The sequence below is a fragment of the Chiloscyllium plagiosum genome, chromosome 43, assembly GCF_004010195.1.
Source record: "Chiloscyllium plagiosum isolate BGI_BamShark_2017 chromosome 43, ASM401019v2, whole genome shotgun sequence".
Taxonomy (NCBI): Eukaryota; Metazoa; Chordata; class Chondrichthyes; order Orectolobiformes; family Hemiscylliidae; genus Chiloscyllium; species Chiloscyllium plagiosum.
In genome coordinates, this window is record NC_057752.1 from 12,113,808 (window position 1) to 12,138,480 (window position 24,673).

General features: G+C 44.0%; 1 protein-coding gene across 4 annotated transcripts in view; it reads right to left on the minus strand.

Moving 5' to 3' along the window:
• Positions 1-24,673, minus strand: part of LOC122543385 (vitamin D3 receptor B-like) — a 310,459-nt gene that overhangs the window by 84,775 nt on the left and 201,011 nt on the right. For all 4 annotated transcript variants that reach the window (XM_043682065.1, XM_043682066.1, XM_043682067.1 and 1 more), the window contains 2 exons: positions 10,274-10,458; positions 3,539-3,680 (listed from right to left, as the gene is read on the minus strand). In XM_043682065.1, coding sequence (XP_043538000.1) covers positions 3,539-3,680; positions 10,274-10,458 — 327 coding nt within the window. The remainder of the gene's footprint in view (positions 1-3,538; positions 3,681-10,273; positions 10,459-24,673) is intronic.

Here is a 24,673-nt window from a genome sequence, read left to right on the forward strand (position 1 = left end):
TACAATTGCAACATTTGGAAGACATTTGGACAGGTACACAGATAGGAAAGGTTTAGAGGGATGTGGGGCAAATACAGGGAAATGGGACTAGTTCAGTTTAGGGAACTTGGTCGGTATGGACGATTTGGGCCGAAGTGTCTGTTTTCAGTATGTATGAGTGTATGACAAGGGAGTACTCAAAGAATGGCAGTGTAGTGACTGGAACGAGGTCAGCCAGGTAGAATATGAGTTCCCTGACTGGGGCTATTAACCTGGTCCAATAAGAGTCCTGGCTGACAGATGTAAACAGGAATGTCAGAGGTTCTGCTCACTCTAGGAGCCAGCTCTGAGCTAGCTGGGTTCATGTCGTGTACTATGCATGTGTAAATAAAGAGTAACTTGGATACCGGCCTTCATGGAGTGATTTCAGGCAGGATACCAGGACGCTCAGAGGAACAGAGGGATCTTGGGATGTTTGTTCACAGATCCCCAAAAGTAGCAGGACAGGTTAACAGGGTCATTAGGAAGGCACATGGGACACATACCTTTAATAGGGTAGGTAAGGCAGCATATGGGACACATGCTTTTATCAGTCATGGCATAGATTATAAGAGCAGGGAGGTTATGTTGCTGTTGTAAAGAACTCGGGGCGGCACGGTGGCACAGTGGTTAGCACTGCTGCCTCACAGCGCCAGAGACCCGGGTTCAATTCCCGCCTCAGGCGACTGACTGTGTGGAGTTTGCACGTTCTCCCCGTGTCTGCGTGGGTTTCCTCCGGGTGCTCCGGTTTCCTCCCACAGTCCAAAGATGTGCAGGTCAGGTGAATTGGCCATGCTAAATTGCCCGTAGTGTTAGGTAAGGGGTAAATGTAGGGGTATGGGTGGGTTGCGCTTCGGCGGGGCGGTGTGGACTTGTTGGGCCGAAGGGCCTGTTTCCACACTGTAAGTAATCTAATCTAATCTAAAAAAAACTTTGGTTAGACCACAGCTGGAGTACTGTGTGCAGTTCTGGTCTCCGCACTATTGGAAGAAGGCTGTGATTGCACTGGAGCGAGTGCGCAAGAGGTTCACAGGACATTTCCAGGGAAGGTGCAATCCTGCTATGAATACGTTTTCTTTGCAACAGAAAGTTTGAGGGCTGACCTGCTAAAGCTGTATAAAGATTATGAAGGAGATGGACAGGGTGGATAGAAAGGAACTGTTCCCCTTAGTCAAAGGGTCAAAAACAAGGGGTCAAAGGGTCAACATAATTTTGAGGTGAAAGGCAGGAGGTTTGGAGGAGCTTTGATGAAAATAGTTTTCATCCAGAGGGTGGTGGGGGTCCAGAATGCACTGCCTGGGAGGGTAGTTGAGGCAGGTAATCTCATAACCTTTGAAAGGTACTTGGATAAGCACTTGAAATGTCACCACGTTCAAGCCAAAGGGCCTAGTGCAGGAGAGAGGGACTAGTGTAGATTTAGTGTAGCTTTGATAGTACAGACTCGATGGACGAAAGGGCGTATTCTGTACCGTACAATGCTGCGATGCTTGTACCATTAGAATGTGAAAGTGACCACAAAAAGCAACAGCAAAATACTGCAGATGCTGAAAATCTGAAATAAAAACAAAGTGCCGGAGAAACTTGGTAGGTCTGACAACATCTGTGGAAAGAAAAACAGTTAACGCTTTGAGTCCAGGTGAGTAGCACGGATGCATTTAAGGGAAAGCTAGATAAGCACTTATGGGAGAAAATAACAGAAGTTTACAAGAACATAACAAATATAAATAATCAGAGCAAGAGTAGGCCATTCAGCCCCTCAAGCCTGCCTTTCCATTTAATAAGGTTATGACTATTGTAAGACCATAAAATCACACAAAATAGGGCCATTTGATCCCTCAAGCCTGCTCTATGATTCAATAGGATCACAGCTGATCTGACATTCCTCATATCCACTTTCCTGCCCTTTCCCCCTAGGATCAATCACCCTAATGTTGATCGGGGTTACATGAAAAAGACTGGAGAAGGCTTATGTGGAGTGTAAATAGTGGCCTTGGATTTCCTGACTGATCAAGAATCTATCTTGTCCTTAAATGGACACAAGGATGCTGGCTCTCTGTGGCAAAACTCCAAAGACTCTCAACTCAGAAGAAATTCCCCCTCATCTCAGTCTTAAATTGGTGCCCTTTTATTCTGAGACTATGCCCCCTGGTCCTTGACTCTCCCATGTGGGGAAACATCCTCTCAGCATTTACCCTGTCAAGCTCCTTAGGAATCTTATATGTTTCAGTGAAGTCATCTCTCATTCTTCAAAGCTCTAGTGAGTAGAGTCTCAGGGACAAGATTTGAGTGGTGCTGGAAAAGCACAGCAGGTCAGGCAGCATCTGAGGAGCAGGAAAATCGATGTTTCGGGTAGGAACCCTTCCTGATGAAGAGTTTTTGCCCAAAATGTCAATTACTTAACCTATCAATATCTCTCTGTAAACTGTCTCCTTCTCACAATCTGCCTTTCCACCTATTCTTCTGTTACCTGCAAATTTAGCTACAGTACATTCACTTCCTTCTTCCAAGTCATTAATATATATTGTAAACAGTGGAGGTCCAGCACTGATTACTGTGGATCCCACTGTACATGGGTTGCCAGCCTGAAAAAGAACCCCTTATTCCCATTCGCTGTTCCCTGCCCATGAGCCAATTCTCTATCCATGCCAATATACTACCTCCAACACTGCAGGCTCTTATGACATAACCTTTTGTGAGGTACTTGTCAAATGCTTTCTGGAAATTCAAATACAGTGCATCTACTGGATCCCCTCTGTTCACTCTGCTTGAGACTTCCTCAAAAATCTCTAATAAATTAGTCAGACACGATTTCTCTTTCATGAAGCCACGCTGACTCTGGTTGATTAGACAGTCATTTTCCAAATGTTCGGCTATTACTTTCTTAACAATCGACTCCAATCCTTTTCCAACTGCCCCAGGAGTCAACTCTTCTTTAGTGCCAGAAGAAAGCGAGGACTGCAGATGTCGAGAGTGTGGGGCTGGAAAAGCACAGCCGGTCAGGCAGCATTCGAGGAGCAGGAGAGTCGATGTTTTGAGCATAAGCTTTTCTGACATTGCTGATGAAGAGTTTATGCTCGAAATGTTGACTCTCCTGCTCTTTGGATGCTGCCTGACCAGCTGTGCTTTTCCAGCACCACACTTGTTGACTCTTTTGTGTCAGCTGCTCATCGCCTTCAACTCCTCAATATTTCAAAAATCTATCCACCTCCTGTAAGTACTTTTGAGTGACCTCGCCTCCACTACCCTCTGAGAGGAGAACTTCCTTCAGATCTCAGCTTTAAATGAGTATTCCCTTCTTCTGTAACTATGTCCCCTAGTTTGAGGTTCACCCACTAGTGGAAACATCTTCTCAACATCTACCCTGTCCCTCAGAATCTTGCGTGTTTCAATACAATCACCTTAATGCTGATCGGGTTACATGAACAAGGAGGACACTTATGTGGAGACTAAACAGCAATCTGGAGCTGTTAGGTTAAATTGTCTGTATCTGTGCGACAAATACTTTGTGAGTATGACATACCTATAGATAGATTGCAACCTTCTGGGAAGGATGCAGTGAAAGAATCGAAACCAAAAGTATCAGCTGAGCAGAGATTCTGTGACGCATCAGTAGAAGTGGATTGCTCGGATTCTTCCATTTTAGATTCATCCCGGACTGGTGGCTACAACAAAAAATATAATGACAGGTTCATGTTATTTCCAAGGTTGTCATACACAGTTTATGGGCACAGAAAATACAAGCAGGAGTCATAAATGGTGGTAGATATTTAAACAACTAACAGGGGGAGGCGGCTCCAGAATACACTTCCTCAATCTTGGTAGCCCAGCTCAAAAGACAATGATTAAGCTCTTGCTTTCACCTTCAGCCGAAAGTGCTGAGTGAATGGTTAATCCCAGCCTGCTCCTGAGTTCCCGGCCATGGATGCCTGACTGCAACCAATTCGATTCACTCCACTTAATATTAAAACAACAGAAGGCACCGGATATTGCAAATGCTTCAGTCCGAGACAACATTCTGGCAATAGGAGAAAATGAGGATTGCAGATGCTGGAGATCAGAGTCAAAAAGTGTGGTGCTGGAAAAGCACAGCAGGTCAGGCAGCATCCGAGGAGCAGGACTTTTCAAGCATAAGCTCTTCATCAGGAATGTGGGCCATAGCATTCTGGCAATAGCATTGAAGACTGGTGCTCCAGATCTTGCTGCTCCCCTAGCCAAGCTGTGAGTAACTCATCTCCTCTCTCCCTAAAGCCTAATTACCAGGCTCAAGTTAAGAATGTGAGAGAATATTCTCACTTGCCTGGATGGATGCAGATCCAGCTAAACTCTAAGCTCAACACTATCCAGGACAAAGCAGCCTGCTTGATTGGTACCACATCCAACACCTTTAATATTCTCTCCCTCCACCTCTGAAGCACAATAGCAGCAGTGCATACCACCTACAAAATGCATACTAAGCAACTCATCAGAGGTGCTTTTATATGACCTTCCAAACCTGCAACTTCTATCACGTAGAAGGACAAGGACAGCAGATGCACCACTACCTGCAAGTTCCCGTCCAGGCCAAGCCATTCACTATCCTGACTTGGAAATATATCATCCTGTGTGGAACTATAAGACTATATGATGTAGGAGCAGTGTGAGGGCATTTTGCCCTCTGCCATTCCATCGTGGCTGATACGTTTCTCAATCCCATTCTTCTGTCTTCTCCCTGTCACAGTTGATTCCCCTTGATCAAAAACCTGTCTACCTCTGTCTTAAATATACTCATGACTTGGCCTCGACAGCTTTCTGCAGCAGAATTTCACAGATTAACCACCATCATGTTGAAGAAATTCCCCCTCATCAGAGCTCTAAAGGGTCATTCCCTTCACTCTGAGGCTGTGCCCTCGGATCCCAGTCTCTCCTCCAAGTGGAAACATCTTCTCCATGTCCACTCTATCCAGGCCTCTCAGTATTCTGTAAGTTTCAATCAGATCCCCCCCATCATCCATCTCAACCCCATCGAGTACAGACCCAGAGTCCTCAACCCCTCCTCATACGACAAGCTCCTCATACGACAAGCCCCTCATCCCCAGCATCATTCTTGTATCCCCCTCCAAGGCCAGCACATCCTTCCCTAGATACAGGGCCCCAATACTGCTCACAATATTCCAAACCTGGTCTAACCAGTGCATTATACAGCCTCAGCAGTACATCCCTGCTCTTGTGTTCTAGCCCTCTTGAAATTAAGGCTAATGTTGCATTTGCCTTTCAAACTGCCAACTGAACCTGCATGTTAACCTGAAGGGAATCCTGAACTAGGGCTCCCAAGTCCCTTTGTGCATCAGATTTCCAAAGCCTTCCCCCACTTAGAAAGTAGTCTGCACCTCTATTCTTCCCATCAAAGTACATAACCTCACACTTTCCCACACTGTACTCTATCTGTGACTTCTTTGGCCACTCCCGGAGCCTATCCAAGTTGTTCTGAGCCTCCCTACTTCCTCAACACTACCGACCCCTCCACCTATCTGCATGGCATCTGCAAATGTAGCAGCAATGCCCTCAGTTCCTTTGTTCAGATTGTTAATGCATAACGTGAATAGTTATAGTCCCAACATGGAGCCCTGCAGAACTCCACTAGTCACCGACTGCCTTCCTGTAAAAGACCCCTTTATCCCCACTCTCTGCCTTCTGCCAGTCAAGCAATATTCTATCTATGCTAGTACTTTGCCTTATATTATTGTATGTCTCAAAGTACCTACATCAGGCAGACTGCAGTGGCTTGACAAGGGAACTCACCGCTCTCCAGGGCAATTGCGGATGGGCATTAAGTGCTATATGCTGAAAAAAAATCACATTTAGCTGCTCCAGATAATGTTGCTTTTCAAAACAGTGAGGCAGATAATTGGAGACTGAATGGCAGAGATTTTGGATGAAGGAAATACCACCTGCTGAGTACCCTCTGATTGTACCAAACATAAGGCCAATCAAAGAAGCAAGTACAAGGGAAATAGAAACCTCGATAAGCTTTGAACTGAAAGCAGACTTCTCTGCCCCTCTCTCCCTCTTTTAGTGTGGGGAAAAAGACAGAAAAAAATTTAAAAAAAGCTCAAAGCATAAGAAGTCTAAAAAGAACAGGTCCATTGGATCAACAATTGAAGTGAAGGAAGATGTAAAGACCACTTTTGTTTTGGACTGTGGACTAAAACATGGGAAAATGTACTGCAATCAGTAAAGGAAAAAGTGGAAAAAAGATGTAACAATTTTAAAAACAAGTTGTGAGTTATAGTGACAGTGTTGTCCTTTTTCAAGGAGTAGGGGAGAACATTCGGACAAACACATGGTTATAAGGCATCTGGATAAATCCATGGCTAGGAATGGTTTAGAAGGATATGGGCCAAGTGCAGGGAAATGGGGTTAGCACAGATGGACATTTTGGTCAGCACGGACCAGTTTGAGCCCAAGGGCCTGTCTCTGTGTTGTATGACTCTATGACATTGGTTCCTTGTGTGTATGCACATATGTTCAGGGCATTTTTGCACACAGACAGTCTTTAATTGATTTTTCAATCGGCCAGTTGTTGTGGGCTCACAAGGACTCACCATTGTCACAGCGACTTAATCAGTTTTCAGGCAAATGGCTACAGCCTTATATATGGACATTACAGGAGCAACATCTGGCCTGAAAAGAGAAAGCACCTTAATCTCTCTTTCTCTGCCCCTGCTGTGAGGAGAGGTAACTGAAATGCTGCCAGTATTAGTTCTCATCATTTCCCTGTAAACTGATCTCTCTGCAAATTGGTTGGTGAAAAGGAAAAGAGGAAAACGACCTTAGAGACACTGAAAGGGACAAACTTTCAACCAGTGAAGGTAAGATAGCATTAGTATGCTATTGGTGTGTCAAATTATAGAAGAATCACTTTGTGAACTGCTGACCTCTCCTACTTCACTCCAATTGTCTCTGGTCATACACTAATCTTACCACCTGACATACTACTGTTTCTTATCTTTCTCTCTACTGTGACCAAGCTAAGCTGAAAGTGGGAGCCCGTGATCCATACAAGATAGTCAGGTGAGTTAGAACAGAAATTGCTGGAAAATCTCAGCAGGTCTGGCAGCTTCTCAGAACAGAAAGCAGAGTTGGCATTTCGGATTCAGTTCTGAAGAAGGATTGCCTGACCCGAAATGTTAACTCTGTTTTCTCTCAACAGATGCTGCTAGACCTGCTGAGATTTTCCAGCAATTTCTAATTTTGTTTCATTTCCAACATCTGCAGTTCTTTTGGTTTTGAGTTAGTAAAGGGAATTGTGGACCTGACTACAGGAAGAGAAATTGCTTATGTCATCTTAACATTTTAAATCAACATCACAGTAGAGAGAGAGATAAGAAACTGTAGTGTGTCAGGTGATAAGATTAGTGTATGACCAGAGACAATTGGAGTGAAGTAGGAGAGGTCAGCAGTTCACAAAGTGATTCTTCTATAATTTGACACACCAATGTGGAAATACTGGGGCAGTTAGACAGATTTTTGTAATTAGAGGAAGAACAATGGGAAGATTGATTAAGGCTATTTAGAAAATTGTAGGAAATCTGCATAGGCATACCAAGATGTACAAAATTAGCCATTTAAAGTCCAGTTTGAAAACAATGCTCATGCAGGGAAAGAGACTAGAGGATTTGCTTAGCTTGGAAATAGAAGATTTGTAGTAACGCTCATAGAAAATATACATTACAGTTTGGAACAGGCAGGAAGTGAGACAGAAAGCTGTCAGGGCTGTATCTGTTCAATATCAGGACACAGAACATAAAGACTATTAGGAGCAAGGGTGTTTTTGATTTTTAAATCAGTGAGCAAAAATGGAATGAGGTCCAAATTTGAGCTGCGAAATCCACATCCACAAGGTGTAGGAGAAAAGTTATAGAATCATAGAATCCCTACAATGTGGAAACAGACCATTTGGCCCAACAAATCCGCACAGACCCTCCGAACAGTAACCCATCCAGACCCATTTCCCACCCTACTACTCTACATTTCCCCTGACTAATACACCTAACCTACACATCCCTGAACACTATGGGTAACTTAGCATTGCCAATTCACCTGACCTGCACAGCTTTGGACTATGGGAGGAAACCAGAGCACCCGGAAGACACAGGGAGAATGTCCAAACTCCACACAGATAGTTGTCCAAGGCTGGAATTGAACCCGAGTCCCTGTTGTTGAGAGACAGCAATGCTAACCACTTGTTTGGCTAACCACAGATAGCCATACAATAATGGAAGCCAAACATTAAAATGTACACATTAGAGAATAGCTGGAACATGGAGGAGAAATCAAAGTGAATTCTGAAGAGCTGTGGCGTTTTCAAAGGATCATAGAATTTTACATTACAGAAGGAGACCCATTGTGTCTGCACTGGCTTCTGAACGATCTACCCAGCTAGTCCTCAATAAGGTCACCTTTTAATCTTCTCTGCTCCAAGGAGAATAAGCTTAATTTCTCTAATCTTTTCTTGTATCTAAACTCCCTCATTCTTGGTATCATTCTAGTATATCTCCTCTCCACTCTCTCCAAGGTTTGAATATCCTTCCTCAAATAAGGGGCCCAGAACTGAACACAATGCTCCAAACGTGGTCTGACCAATGATTTGTAGAACTATGGCATCACTTCCTTGCTTTTATACTCTATGCCTCTATTTATAAACCCAAGGATCCTATAAGCCTTCTTATCAACAGTTTCAACTTGCCTGCCCGCCTTCAGAGAATCAAGCATGTGAACCCCGAGGTCCCTCCCCTCCTGTACTCCCCTCAAAGTTACATCAATGAACCTGTATTGTCTCTCTTTATTTCTTCTACCTAAGTTACCTCTCATTTCTCTGCACTGAAATGCATCTGCGAGGTGGCTGCCCATTTGGCCAATTTGTCAATGTCTTTCTGAAGTTGCATAGCATCATCCTCATAGCTCACTATTCTTTCTGGCTGAGTGTTATGTGCAAATTTCGAATTCTGCTCTCAAAACCCATCTCCAAATAAATCAGAAAAAGCAAGGGCCCCAAGGACGATCCCTGGGGAACACCACTTTCAACTTGTCTCAAATCTAAGAAATGCCCATCTATACTTATCCTCTGTTTCCTATCTTTTGGCCAACTTCTAATCCATGCTGTTAAGGACCCAACAATCCCAACCAGCTCTAATTTGCTGACCAACCTGCCAATGTGGCACGATATCAAATTTTTTCTGAAAGTTCAAATCTACAATATCCACAGCACTACCCTCATGCACTGCTTGTGTCGCCTTATCAAGGAATGCAATTAATTAATTTTATTCATTCATCGCGTACAAACTCTGTTGTCTGGATCTGCACTTATAGAGTCGTAGAGATGCACGGCATGGAAGCAGACCCTTTGGCCCAACTCTCTTGCCTGTTTCTAGTTGCCTTCAAGAAGGTGATGGTGAGCTCCCTTCTTGAACCGCTGCAGTACATCTGGTGCAGGTGCATACACAATGCCATTAGGAAAGGATTGCCAGGATTTTAATCTGCTGACAGTGAAGGAACAACAATATATTTCCAAGTCAGGTTGGTGAGTGACTCGGAGGGGAACTTGTAGGTGATGGCATTGCCATGTATTTGCTGCCCTTATCCGTTGAGATGGGAGTGGTCATGGGTTTGAAAGGTGCATTGAAGATGTCTTAGTGAATTTCTGCGCTTTGTAGGTGGTACACCCTGCTGCTACTGAGTGTCAGTGGTGGAGGAAATGAACATTTGTGGATGTGGTGCTAATCAAGCGGACTGCTTTGTGCTTTATCAGATTTAGTTTAAATTCTAAAAGGAGAAATGAATAAATCCTTAAGATCTCACAGTGTATAATGAATGACTTGCTCTGAATTATGCAGTGAGGGGACTGTATATCGACAAACTGTAGTGTTGTTAGTTGTGCTTGTTTTTTTTTAAAAGCATACAGTAGAACTCTTTAAAAATGTGAAACCTTATGGCATAATTTCTGTCAGTTGGTCACTGGGCATTTGATTTTTTCTTTAAATGTTAGTGACCTCTACAGGGATTCCAACATCGTGCAAAACTCTCTCTAACAAGGTTTCAAGGCTTGCCTCCTCCAAACTCAACCCTCCAGGTCAGTGTGAAATGCTGGAGTTTGAAAATTCCATAGACAGTCTGATGTTGAGTCTGCCGTCTGTTTCCCTATAACTATCCAAAATATCTTTACACTGTGAATGATTATAACTTTTGTCGTGCACCTGCTCTTTGCTCAGATACATACTCTGAATTGGCTGAAGTACGAATACGATGTATCGAATGTTTTATGGTGGGCATCAACTAATAAGGCAATCAATTTTTCTTGTTCATCTGACAATTTTGGTTTCTTTGCCTCCTTGACTGCTTCTTCTTCTTTACGTTTTAAAATCATCTCCTTTTTCCGTTGAACTTCTTCATCTGTTAAAATGACTGGGGAGAAAAATAAATGTTATGAGAATGTAACCATCCTTTCAGTGTTATACCCATTTATTGATACGTGTTACAAGGCCAGCACTATAAGACTCATGTTGAGCTATAAAGCCACAACCTCCTTCACCCACAACAGAACACACCTAGAACAGACAAGAACAAACTGATATGAAGGGGAAACAAATCATTATCTGGACTAGATATCTCAAGAATAGTGACCCAACCTCGATATGTCGGATAAAGTAAAGCAAACAGTGCTTCTACCAACAAAGCATCCAGATCCTGGTCATATGAATGGTACGTAAATATGTAAGCATGTGTCTAAATTTACGTGCAGTTGCTAGGGGCCACATTAATTCATACGGAGGGACCTGTCTTCTGCAGCAGAAAAGGAACATGTCCAAGCAATGGCCTTTTTGAACCAAACAAAAACTATGTGAAACAATAGATTACTGGTCATTCTCCATGACAAATCCTTGACCAATCAGTACCCTTTTCTCAGACAGTATAAATTCTTGCTCCCTTTGAGATTTGGTATTCTCACATCTGACCTGATGGGCACAAGATGAAAAGCTTTGAAAATATCTCCTTTTTTATCAATACATAAGAACAAAAATATTTGGACCTACGCTCTCCTTAAACAAGAAACCATATTTACTTGATTGATGGGAATTCTGAAGCATAGAGATATGTATAGAGTGAGAAAATTGTATCTGGTGCAAGAACAGATTAAAATACATAAATAATGAGATAAAAAAATTCTTTTCATCCAACCTGTGGAAAGCTATTCTTTCAGTAGCTTACACCTTGAACTAGTGAATTTGACATTGTCGGCTGGGGACAAAGAGAGGAATGTTAAACTATAACTGTAATACAGTGTTCTGATACTGAAGTTCAACTACATGTAACCTTGCCGACTCCTTTATGGTTACAAAGTGTAATTGCTTAAAATAGACATTTGCTGAGATCAATTAGCGGTTGAAGGTCAATGTGCAGCTTGCCAGGTGTTGAAATTCTCTGGCTCCTTCCCAAAATCGAAATAAAAGATTGTGAATGCTTTCCTCTCCCTTTTATAAAAATAATGTTTTGCATCTGCAACAAATTCTGACTGTTTTCAAGTGAGACAAATCCAGTCCAGAATAACAGAATGGAAACCTCCTCTTGTAAGGATCTGAACAGTTTCAGTCCAGATTCAGTGGAGTGAGAGTCAATTGCAAAAACATCTTGTCAAAATGCAGTTTCAAGCTTTCCTTCAACAACCCTATAAGATCCAAATCCATACTAGGCATAACCACTGAGGTGCTTTGCTATCATATAGGTCTGGACAGGCTACAAGAAATTACTGGATAGAAGTATGTTCAACATAACCTCCTTGCTCTTGTGCCCCATGCCTGTATTAATAAAGTCCAGGATATATATGCTGTATTAACCACGCTCTCAACCTGTCTTGCCATCTTTAATGACTTATGCACATACACTCCCAAGTTCCTCTGCTTCTGCAGTCTCATTATAGTTGCACCCTTTATTTTATACTGTCTCTCCATGTTTTTCACACTAAAACATTACCTCATACTTCTCTGCACTGAACGTCATCTACCACTACTCGACCAACTTGTTTTTTGAAGTTGAATCATAGACAGTGTGGAAGCAAGCTCTTCGGTCCATCAAGTCCACACAAACCCTCTAAAGACCATCCCACGCAGACCCACCCCCCTGCCCTATCCCAGCAATTCCCCATGGCCAACCCACCAAGACAGCACATCCCTGGACACTATGAGCAATTTAGCATGGCCAATCCACCAAACTTGCACAGGACTGTGGAAGGAAATAGGATCACCTGGAGGAACCCCACACAGACACAAGAGAGAAAGTGCAAATTTCACATAGACAGAGAATGTGCAAATTTCACACAGTTTTTTTTTATTTCAAAAATATACTTTATTCATATATATTTAATCTATACAATTGCACATGTCATCATTCTGTAAACATTCCATTTCTTTGCGTATCGAAACAGGGTAATCATTCCTATTCACAGGTTGGTGCAATTACATTGAGCTCAGACGCCAGCGGAGCCCAAATGACTGCGTGGGCCCCCTGTTCTTCTTAGGCAGGCAGATGTTACACGGTGGTCTTTCCCCACCGCGCCTTGGCGGCAGCTGCCCCAAGCTTCAGCGCGTCCCTCAACACGTCGTCCTGGACCTTGGAATGTGCCAGTCTGCAACACTCAGTCGGGGTCAACTCCTTCAGCTGGAAGATCAACAGGTTTCGGACCACCCAGAGAGCGTCCTTCACCGAGTTGATGATTTCACACAGACAGTTGCCCAAGGATGGAAACGAACCCAGGTCCCTGGTGCTGTGAGGCAGCAGTGTCGCTCTTCTACACTGCAGAAGTTCTACACTTCACAGTTCACATTGGGCTGAATCTTTTGTTTTATTTTCTAGCTGTCAGTTGCATTGAGTTTTTTGGAGGATTTCTTGCTGAGAGACCTCAGGGGTTCTCACTGCACCTTACCAAACTCACCTCACTATCTACCTACCTGTCCACTCGGCATCCCTCATGTTGATTACAGCCCAATCTTCCCACGTACTATTCCTGGAACAATTTGTCACGCTCGAGTATCTGCTGAAAGATGGATTTTTCAATGGCTGCTGTGCAGCCAGAGGAACAATGGCATTCTGACTTTGCCCCGCTCATTGACAGGCAGATTCTGAACATATTGGAGAAGGGGAAGATTGTACCACAATTGAATGATGGGGGGGGGGTTCTGAGGTAGTGGTGGAGAAATCATAACAAAGCAATAACAATAGGGAATTTGGTTATGAGGGGAACAAATATATGTTTCTGTGGACACAGGTGTGATACTAGGGGTATGTTTCCATCCCTATGGTCGGGGTTAAGGATATTCCTGAGCAGCTGCTGGACCTTTTAAAAGGGAAGGGAGAACACCAGTGGTTGTGATCCATGCTAGTGCCAACTCCATAGGTAGAAGCAGGAAAGGTTCTACATACAGTATGAGGAGCTAAGCATGAAATTATGAAGCTGAATCTCCAAGATCATAATGTCTGGATTATTTCCGGAGCCATGTGCAAACTGGCATAGGGTGCATAAAATTACAGCAATGAAAAAGTGGTTCAAAAATTGGTGTGGGAGAAGTGGGTTCCGGTTCATAGGCCAATAGAACCAGTACTCAGAAATGTGGGCGCTGTACTGTTGGGACAGTCTATTCCAGAACCATACTGGGGCCAGCGTTCTTGTGAACTGCACAACTAGGGAAGTATTGTTTAAAATTAAATAGCGTGGAGAAAGGATCAAAGAAGAAAGATGTGGTATATCAAGGAGTAGGGACAAGGGAAGAGAGGAAAATAGAAATATGGGAAATGAAGGTCAGAACATGGCAGGAAAGAAGAAAAAAAACACACTCAGAATACACCAATCAAGATTAGGGTTGAATCATCTTTTTTGGCAAAGTGCAAGTTATGTTGAGGGTTTCTCACTGTGAGACTTAGTGAGTTTTCTAGCTCTCTCACAAAATATTTTTGATATGTTCACAGGATGTAAGCATTACTGGTGGACCAGCATTTATTGTTCATCGCTAATTGCCCAGAGGATAGTTAAGAGTCAATCATATTGTTGTAGGTGTGGAATCACACGTAGGCCAGACCAGGTAAGGATGGCAGATTTCCTTCCTTAAACAACATTAGTGAACTAGATAGATTTTCACAACAATGATGATGGCTACATGGTCACCATTAAGCCAGCTCTTTATTCCAAATATTTTTGAATTCAAATTTCACCATCTGCCATGGTGGGAGTCTAACCTACACCGCTTTCCCCCCCCCCCACCACCCAAACATTAACCTGGAGTTCTGGATTACTAGTGCAGTGAGTTGCCTCATTAATTACCTACCCTGTCTCTGTGGTGTCTCTCACATCTGCCTTCTGCCCCTCTATGCCACTCACCATTCCCGGTACACAACCACTCAGTGGATATTCCAGAATTCACCAGGCTTCCTTGTGCCTGCATAATCTTAAAATCCTTAGTTCTTGTCCAGGTGCACATCATTCCAGAGTTCCCTGCACTTAGCCCTGACATGGCAGACAGGGGGAATCCTCTTTGGACCCTTTGAAGGGCAGGGACCTGGAGGTCCTGTGAGAATGCGGTGGTTCAGAGGCAGGACCTCCTCTTCCCCTAGGACCAACAGTGCAGGCCATGACACCAGACCATACTAGTCTGATCTGAGGTTGCGTTCCAGGTCAGTGCAGTCACAGTCATCAAGAGGAATGCATGGCAACATAGGAAGGAGGTTCAATGACTTTCTCCCATCCACCAGTGTAAACAGCGTCTGTTCTCTGATACTTCACACTATTTCTTCTACTGTATCCACCTCCCAAGGCTCATGACCTCCCTCTCTCTATTGCCTGCAACATCTTCCTTGATCTCACCAACTGCAACCCCTGATAGCAGTAATCCTGCATGCCCTCTGTGCTGCCACTCACTCACCTGGCACACCTCCCCACAAAGTGCCAAAAATAGCTTCGCTACCAATTTTTATCTCCTGTAATACATTTCTCATTGCAGGAGGACAAAGCTCGCAATAGGGCAGGAAGTGTCAAGCCAGTGGTGTGCTGCCCATCATGCAGCACATTACCCTTTACGAACAGAGGATCCTGCCTCTAACAGTCTAACAAAGGCTTGTACTTGCATCGGAGGCGACCCTTGATTTTCTGTACTGGAACCCTCTAAACAAAGGCTATGGCTATGGACTTGACTGAGGCTTGCTGCCAACTGTGACAGGTTTCCTGACTTTGTCCTAAATGGCAAAGCAAGACAGCAGAAATATCAGCCTGGTTACTCTGGCTGAGGGGGCAAAGCACAAAAGGCAGGGATGTTGTGATCATAGAGAAAGGCTCAGAGTGAGTGAGCACGCTGACAGCAAGTGAAGAGCTTGGAGATGCAGCCTGGTCCAGCCCATGAGCTGAGTGTGTGTCCCTGAGTGTACTATGTCCTTGCTGCAGCATTATCACAGAGACATAGAGATGTACAGCATGTAAGCAGACCCTTCGATCCAATCTAATCTAGTCCCATTTGCCAGCACTTGGTCCATATCCCTCCAAACCCTTCCTATTCATATACCCATCCAAATGTCTCTTAAATGTTGTAATTGTACCAGCCTCCACCACTTCCCCTGGAAGCTCATTCCATACATGTACCACCCTCTGCGTGAAAAAGTTGCCCCTTAAGTCTATTTTGTATCTTTCTCCTCTCACCCTAAACCTCTGCCCTCTAGTTCTGGACTCCCCCATCCCAGGGAAAAGACTTTGCCTATTTACCCTATCCATGCCCCTCATGATTTTATAAACCTCTATAAGGTCACCCCTCAGCCTTCGACGTTCCAAGGAAAACAGCCCCAGCCTGTTCTGCCTCTCCCTGTAGCTCAAATCTTCCAACCCTGGCAACATCCTTGTAAATCTTTTCTGAACCCTTTCAAGTTTCACAACATCTTTCCGATAGGAAACTTCTCAGCCCATTGGCCCATCTGATCAAGATCCCATTGTAATCTGAGGTAACCTTCTTCGCTGTCCACTACACCTCCAGTTTTGGTGTCATCTGCAAACTTACTAACTGTACCTTCTATTTTTATATCCAAGTCATTTATATAAATAACAAAAAGTAGTGGACCCAGCACCGATCCTTGTGGCACTCCACTGGTCACAGGCCTCGAGTCTGAAAAACAACCCTCCACCACCACCTTTGAGCCAGTTCTGTGTCCAAATGGCTAGTTTCCCCTGTGTTCCGTGAAATCTAACCTTGCTAATCAGTCTCCCATGGGGAACCTTGTCGAACATCTTACTGAATTCCATATGGATCACGTCCACTGCTCTGCCCTCATCAATCCTCTTTGTTACTTTATCAAAAAACTCAATCAAGTTTGTGAGACATGATTTCCCACACACAAAGCCACGTTGACTATCCCTAATCAGTCCTTGCCTTACCAAATACATGTACATCCTGTCCCTCAGGATCCCCTCCAACAACTTGCCCACCACCGAGGTCAGGCTCACCGGTCTATAGTTCCCTGGCTTGTCCTTACCACCCTTCTTAAACAGTGGCACCACGTTAGCCAACCTCCAGTCTTCTGGCTCCTCACCTGTGACTAACAACAATACAAATATCTCAGCAAGAGGCCTAGCAATCACTTTCCTAGCTTCCCACTACGTAGAATACAGAACATAGAGCCTGTACTGCGCTGCAATGTTCTTTGGCCCTCGATGTCGTGCCGACCTGTGAAACCAATCTGAAACCCATCTAACCTACACTATCCTACTTTCATCCATATGTTTATCCAATGACCATTTAAATGTCCTTAAAGTTGGTGAGTCTACAACTGTTGCAGGCAGTGCGTTCCACACCCCTACTACGCTCTGAGTAAAGAAACTACCTCTGACATCTGTCCTATATCTATCACCCCTCAATTTAAAGTTACGTCTCCTCGTGTTAGCCATCACCATCCGAGGAAAAAGGCTCTCACTGTCCACCCTATCTAATCCTCTGATTATCTTTTGTGTCTCAATGAAGTCACCTCTCAACCTTCTTCTCTCTAACAAAAACAGCTTCAAGTCCCTCAGCCTTTCCTCATAAGACCTTCTGTCCATACCAGGCAACATCCCGGTAAATCTCTTCCGAACCCTTTCCAATGCTTCCACATCCTTCCTATAATGTGGTGACCAGAACTGTACGCAATACACCAAGTCAGGCTACACCAGAGTTTTGTGCAGCTGCAACATGACCTCATGGCTCCAAGACTCAATCCCTCTACCAATAAACGCTAACATACCGTATGCCTTCTTAACAATCCTACCAATGTCAGTGGCAACTTTCAGGCATCTATGCACATGGACACGAAGATCAGGTGAATAGGCCATGCTAAATTGCCCATAGTGATAGTAGAGGAATGGGTCTGGATGGGTTACTCTTCGGAGGGTCAGTGTGGACTTGTTGGGCCGAAGGGTCTGTTTCCACCCTGTAGGGAATCTAATCTCTCTGCTCATCTACACTACCAAGAATCTTACCATTAGCCCAGTAATCTTTATTTAGGGTGTAGGTTTGCTTGCTGAGCAGTAGGTTTGATATCCAGACGTTTCATTACCTGGCTAGGTAACATCATCAGTGGCGACCTCCAAGTGAAGCAAAGCTGTTGTCTCCTGCTTTCTATTTATATCTTTCTCCTGGATGGGGTTCCTGGGGTTTAGATTAGATTAGATTCCCTACAGTGTGGAAACAGGCCCTTCAGCCCAACAAGTCCACACCGACCCTCCAAAGAGTAACCCACCCAGACTTATTTCCCGCTGACTAATGCACCTAACACCTAACACTATGGGCAATTTAGCATGGCCAATTCACTTGACCTGCACATCTTTGCACTGTGGAAGAAAAACCAGAGCACCCGGAGGAAACCCACGCAGACACGGGGAGAATGTGCAAACTCCACATAGACAGTCACCCGAGGCTGGAATCAAACCTGGGACCCTGGTGCTGTGAGGCTGCAGTGCTAACCACTGTGCCACCGTGCCAACCCATTTCCTGTTTGTTTTCTGAGGGGTTGATAGATGGCATCTAGATCTATGTGTTTGTTTATGGCATTGTGGTTGGAGTGCCAGGCCTCTAGGAATTCTCTGGCATGTCTTTGCCTAGCCTGTCCCAGAACAGATGTGTTGTCCCAGTCGAAATGGTTTTTAACATCCGTGTGTAGGGCTACGAGGGAGAGAGGGTCGTGTCTTTTTGTGGCTAGCTGATGTTCCTGTATCCTGGTGGCTAACGTTCTTCCTGTTTGTCCTACATAGTGTTTGTGGCAGCCCTTGCATGGAATTTTATAGATGACATTGGTTTTGTCCATGGGTTGTACTGGGTCTTTTAAGTTTGTTAGTTTTTGTTTGAGAGTGTTGGTGGGTTTGTGTGCTACTAGAATTCCGAGGGGTCTTAGTAGTCTGGCTGTCATTTCTGAAACTTCTTTGATTTATGGTAAGGTGGTTAGGGTTTCTGGCTGTGTTTGGTCTGCTTGTCGTGGTTTGTTCTTGAGGAATCTGCGCACTGTATTTTTTGAGGATCCGTTCTTCTTGAATACGTTGTATAGGTGGTTCTCCTCTGTTTTCCGAAGTTCGTCAGTGCTGCAGTGTGTGGTGGCTTGTTGGAATAGTGTTCTGATACAGCTTTGTTTAGTGTGTTGGGATGGTTGCTGGTGTAGTTAAGTATTTGGTCAGTGTTTGTCGGTTTTCTGTATACGCAGGTTTGTAGTTCTCTGTTGTCCTTTCTTTCGACTGTGACGTCCAGGAATCTTTATTCCTGTTGCTCCTTCCAAAGTGAATCACCTCACACTTTTCTGCATTAAACTCCATTTGCCACCTCTCAGCCCAACTCTGCAGCTTATCTACGCCCCTCTGTAACCTGCAACATCTTTCCGCACTTTCCACAACTCCACCTGTAATCTGCAAATTTACTAACCCATCCTTCTAGGCCCTCATTCATGGTCATTTATAAAAATGACAAACAGCAGTGGACCCAAAACAGACCTTTGCGGTACACCACTAGTAACTGAACTCCTGGATAAACATTTCCCATCTACCACCACCCTCCGTCTTCTTACAGCTAGCCAATTTCTGATCCAAACCGCTAAATCACCCTCAATCCCATGCCTCCGTATTTTGTGCATTGAGTTGCTGGTGTAGCTCACAATACAGCACTGAAGTGAAGAAGCAACCTGTAAATGGATCGGAGATGTGCTGTGAAGGTTCTTAGAGGCTGGCATATGTTGGCTGCCAATGTCTGTGGACATGGCATGGTTGTGGCCAGTGCCCAGTTTTCAATGTGAATATCAAGTTTTCAGGATGTTTAACTTGCTTGGCAAGATGGGAGCCTGTGGACAGGGACTTGCAGGGGATTTGAGGAAGGATTTTTTTTTTCACTCATAGGGTCGTAGATATCTGGAACTTGCTCCTAAAAAGGAGATAGCGGCATGAATCCTCAAGATATCTAAGAAGTACTTGGATAGACACTTGAAATGCCATAGCATACCAGGCTATGTGCCAAGTGCTGGAATATGGGATTAGGATAGATGGATGTTTCACAACTGCAAACATGATGGGCCAAAGGGCCTCTTTCCATGCTGCAAAACCTCTGACTTGCTCTGTACAAAGTCCCCAAATTTTTATGTCTGTTGTTTTACGTTAACTGAAACTATTAACCTGTAGTACTTTAGAGAGGTACTTTAGAGAGCTCCTGTCTATTACAGATAAGCAAATTCTAATCACAAGTAACCAGCTATGAACTATCAACATATGGATCGACTAGTTAAAACTCTAACTTCCTTTTCAAACGTGTGTATAGATAGAAAGACAAACAAAAGGTGGTTTCATGGAGGGGCTGGAGGGGGTGGGAAAGAGGGCTAGGAGTCACAGTTCAAAAGCACTAGGGTTTACTGAGATGATCCTTTCACTTACCAGGGCTTTGACTTTCAATCTCATTCTCCAGGTTCTTTATACTTCTTTGCAGGAGGCACAGGACGATTGGTACACCAATTACAAAGTCTCTCAGTTACTGGTTAAAGGCAACAGGTTACAGTAACTGGCAAGAGGAAAGGCTTCAGGTATTTGTACTACAGAGAGACGGACCCCCACCTGCCCTTCCAACAGTCTGAAGGCTTCTCACTGTATCATTCACATCAACATTCATTTGCTGATGAACCAATCAGTTGGGCTGATGAGCTTGAGCATCCATTACTGATCACAATTGCACATTCCAATCAATAATTTCAGCCAGCCAAACCTCATTCTGCACGTGTGCACATGCTGGTGCTGCATCATCTAGTGTCCCACACCACTTTAACAAAGCAATAATATAAACACCACACAAAATTCCAGTAACTTGGTTTTAGAAGTGCAGCAATTCCTTCCACAGTCCTTTGATTTTAAAATAGCCCTGTTTTCCATTTTAGTCAAAAAAAAACAAAGTAAAACAAACAGTCTTTACATAGAGAACAACTACCGAAATACAAGTTCCGAGAGATTTACATCTTATGGTGCATGAGTCACAATATGTTAGTATACAGATATAGCATGTAACCAAGAAGGCTAATGGGATATTATCCTTCATTACAAGAGGCTTCATTATCCTTCATTACAAGAGAACATAAGTAAGGATGATTTGGAGATTCCGGTGTTGGACTGGGGTGTACAAAGTTAAAAATCACACAACACCAGGTTATAGTCCAACAGGTTTAATTGGAAACACTAGCTTTCAGAGCACTGCTCCTTCATCAGGTACTCCACAACCACCTGATGAAAGAGCAGCACTCCAAAAGCTAGTGTTTCCAAATAAACCTGTTGGACTATAACCTGGTGTTGTGTGATTTTTAAATAGGTAAGGATGGTATGCTTCAGTTATCTACAGCATTAGTACGACCACATCACAAATTACTATCTGCAGTTTTGGACCTCTTATTTAAAGAAGGATGTAAATAGAGGCGTTTCAGAGCAGATTCATGAAGTTGGCTAGACCTAGAAGGAGTGCCAAGTCTTATGAGGATAGGTTTAATATGTTTCCACTGGTTTAAAATTAGGTGCCACCCTTTTGGGACAAATAGGAGGTTTTTTTTTTCTCCCAGAAGTCTGTGTGATGTTGGAATTAGCTGTCCTTAGGCAGTAGAGACAAGATCACAGAATATTTTTAAGACAGTTGGACAGACTTTTGCTGAGCAGGGGAATTAATGGTTATCGGGGTAGATGGGAATTTAGTACATAAGCAGATCAGTCATAACCTTATTAAATAGTGGGGCAGGCTCAAGGGGCTGAATGGTCTACATCTCCTATTTTTTATGTTTGTAAAATGTAAAGCAAGAACTGACAATTACCGAAATTGCTCCAAATATTTTCTGAAGTTCTTCAGGCATTTTCTCTGGTTCACCTTGAGCGAAACGTTTATGGATGTCACTACTACAGACACTATGAACGAATACAAAACTTCTAAATGCATACAATTGCATCATGCACTTTCGCAGCGCAACAGGATAATAGCCAATAGGTGCCATGTGGCTGTTTATAACTTCCAGAAATTGTGTCCCCACCTCGTGCCATGTAAGATTGCTGAGAACAAAACTCCCAGGATAACTACTTTAAAGCAAATGAGCAGAATTTGTTTGTATAAAAGTTGGGATGTGGAGGTACTGGTGTTGGACTGGGTTGCATTAAGGTCAAAAATTACACAACATCAGGTTATTGTCCAATAGGTTAACTTGAGAACACTAGCTTTTGGAGCGCTGCTCCTTCATCAGGTGTTGAAGGAACAGCGGTCCGAAAGCTAGTATTTTCAAATAAACCCATTGGATTAAACCCATTGGTGTCGTGTGATTTTTGACCTTGTATAAAAGTTGTTGGTCGGTTCACTGAGCTGGTTGATTTTCTTGCCCAGGTTTCATATCCTTCCTGGGTGACATTTTCAGAGCCGTGTAGCCTTCGGATGAAGCTGCCCTGAATTTATACGGCACTTTCTGTTGCAGTGGGTGGTTCTAATTCCAGTTTTGTACCATGGTGGTGTGTAGATGTTTGTTTACGGAACCAGTGGATGAATACCAGGCCTCCAGGAATTCCCGAGCTTGTTTTTATTTAGCCTGTCCCAGTATCATAACATTGTCTCAGTTGAATTGGTGTCCTTTGTTGTCAGTGTGTATCGATATGAGAGAGGACCGGTTGTGTTGCAAGTTGATGTTCGTGTTTCCTACTCCTTTCTCCTATGTAATATTTCTCGCAGTTACTGCCTGGTATTTTATATATCACATTAGTCCTATATGTTGTGGGTATGGGGTCTTTTGTCCTGGATAGTAGCTGGTGAAGTGTAGCTGTTGGTTTGTGTGCTGTCATTATTCCCAGAGGACGTAGAAATGTCATTGTTAGTTCTGAGATGTTTCTAATGGTGGCACGGTGGCACAGTGGTTAGCACTGCTGCCTCACAGCACCAGAGACCCAGGTTCAATTCCCGCCTCAGGCAACTGTCTGTGTGGAGTTTGCACATTCTCCCCGTGTCTGTGTGGGGTTCCTCCGGGTGCTCTGGTTTCCTCCCACAGTCCAAAAATGTGCAGGTTAGGTGAATTGGCCACACTAAATTGCCTGTAGTGTTAGTTGAAGGGGTAAATGTAGGGGAATGAGTCTGGGTGGGTTGCTCTTCAGAGGGTCGGTATGGGCTTGTTGGGCCGAAGGGCCTGTTTCCACGCTGTAAGTAATCTAATGTAGGGTAGGGTGACCAGTGTGTTGGGGAGGCGGGGGCAGCACAGTGTCTTCTTGATGCTGTTTGTATGCCACGCATCAGCGGATGAAGCTGATAGGGTACCCATTATTGGCAAAGATTTTGCATAGGTGCTCCTCTTCTTTTTTGCAGAGTTCTGGGTTGTTGCAGTGCGTTGTGGCTTGTTTAAATAGGGTGTTGACATAGCTCTGTTTGTGGAGGTTGGAGTGGTTACTGTTGTAAATGAGGATGTGGTCTGTATGTGTAGATTTTCTGTACACTCTGGTAAGGAATTCACTGTTGTTCATTCACTCGCTCAACCAGTATGTCTAAGGATGGGAGTTAGTTGTTGTTCTCTTCTTCTCTGGTGAACTTGATGAGATGATGTGTACTTTCCAATTTGAACCGTTTAATGATAACAAAACTTTTGTCCACGTATCTGATCCACAGTTTGGGCTGGATCTGGGGGAGGGCTGTGCTTTCTAGCCTTTGCAATTCTGCTTCAGCGATTTGTTTTAGCTACGCTATTAGAGCATCAGACTGCATGAATTCTAGCACGCCCTGAGGTAACAATGAAAGAAATGTGTAAACTATATTCTGGCTGATCTCCCACACTCAATACAATAATGCAACTGAGGAGAAGGATCAAATGAGAATGACTGACACTATGTCTTTTAATCAGCTGCATTTATGTTTATACTGTGAACTGAAACACAAAACCAGCATTGTACTATAAGTATCAAATTCTAAAGGGCCACGCCACTATTCACGTTTGTTGGGAGATCCTGAATATTGGTTTAAACAAACTTTATAATGTTCTGACAGCATTTGATTGCTGCTTTTCAATATCTCTGTATTTTCTACATAAATCAACCAGGTCAGCAGTAAAACTAAGGAACTGCTGTCCCATTGTACATATTATAGGATATTGGAAAAGGATTCAAAGTTTGTGAGAAGATTTGTAGCTCGGGTGCTCGTTGTTGTGGTTGTGTTCGCCGAGCTGGGAATGTGTGTTGCAGACGTTTTGTCCCCTGTCTAGGTTACATCCTCAATGCTTGGGAGCCTCCTGTGAAGTGCTTCTGTGATGTTTCTTTTGAAGTTTATACGCCAGAGGGCTGTTCATGGTCAGCTTCTGGATGTTTTCAAGACAAAGGTCAATCGAGTCTTGGAGATTAAAAAGGTTATGGAATGAGGATAGTGTAGGAAAGTGGAGTTGAGGTAAAAGATCAGCCACAGAAACTCTACAGTGTGTAAGCAGGCCATTTGGCATATGGAGTCCACACCCCCTACCCTATACCTGTGACCCTGCATTTCTCACAACCAATCCACCCTAACCTGCACATCCCTGGACATGATGGACAATTTAGCATGGCCAATCCACAGGGTTGTATGGACCCATTCATGGTAGGCGCTGCAAGACATGTCAGAGTGTGGACATAGATACCACCATTACGCGTGGGGACACCTCCCACCTTGTACTCATGTGACTCAGCCAACGTTGTCTATCTTATACGTTGCAGGTAAGGATGGCATGGTACATTGGGGAAACCGAGCAGAGGCTACGACAACGGATGAATGGGCACCGCACAACAATCAACAGACAGGAGGGTTCCCTCCCAGTTGGGGAACACTTCAGTGGTCCAGGACATTCAACCTCGGACCTTCGGGTGACCATCCTCCAAGGTGGACTTCGGGACAGGCAGCAAAGGAAAGTGGCCGAGCAGAGGCTGATAGCTAAGTTCAGTACCCATAGGGAGGGCCTCAACCGGGACCTTGGGTTCATGTCACATTACAGGTGACCACCATTGCATTATACACACACACAGACACTCCTATATACACACACACACACACACGCGCGCACTCCTATACACACACGTACACAGATGCGTACACAGACACCCACACACACCCTTATAGACACACACACTCCCACACTC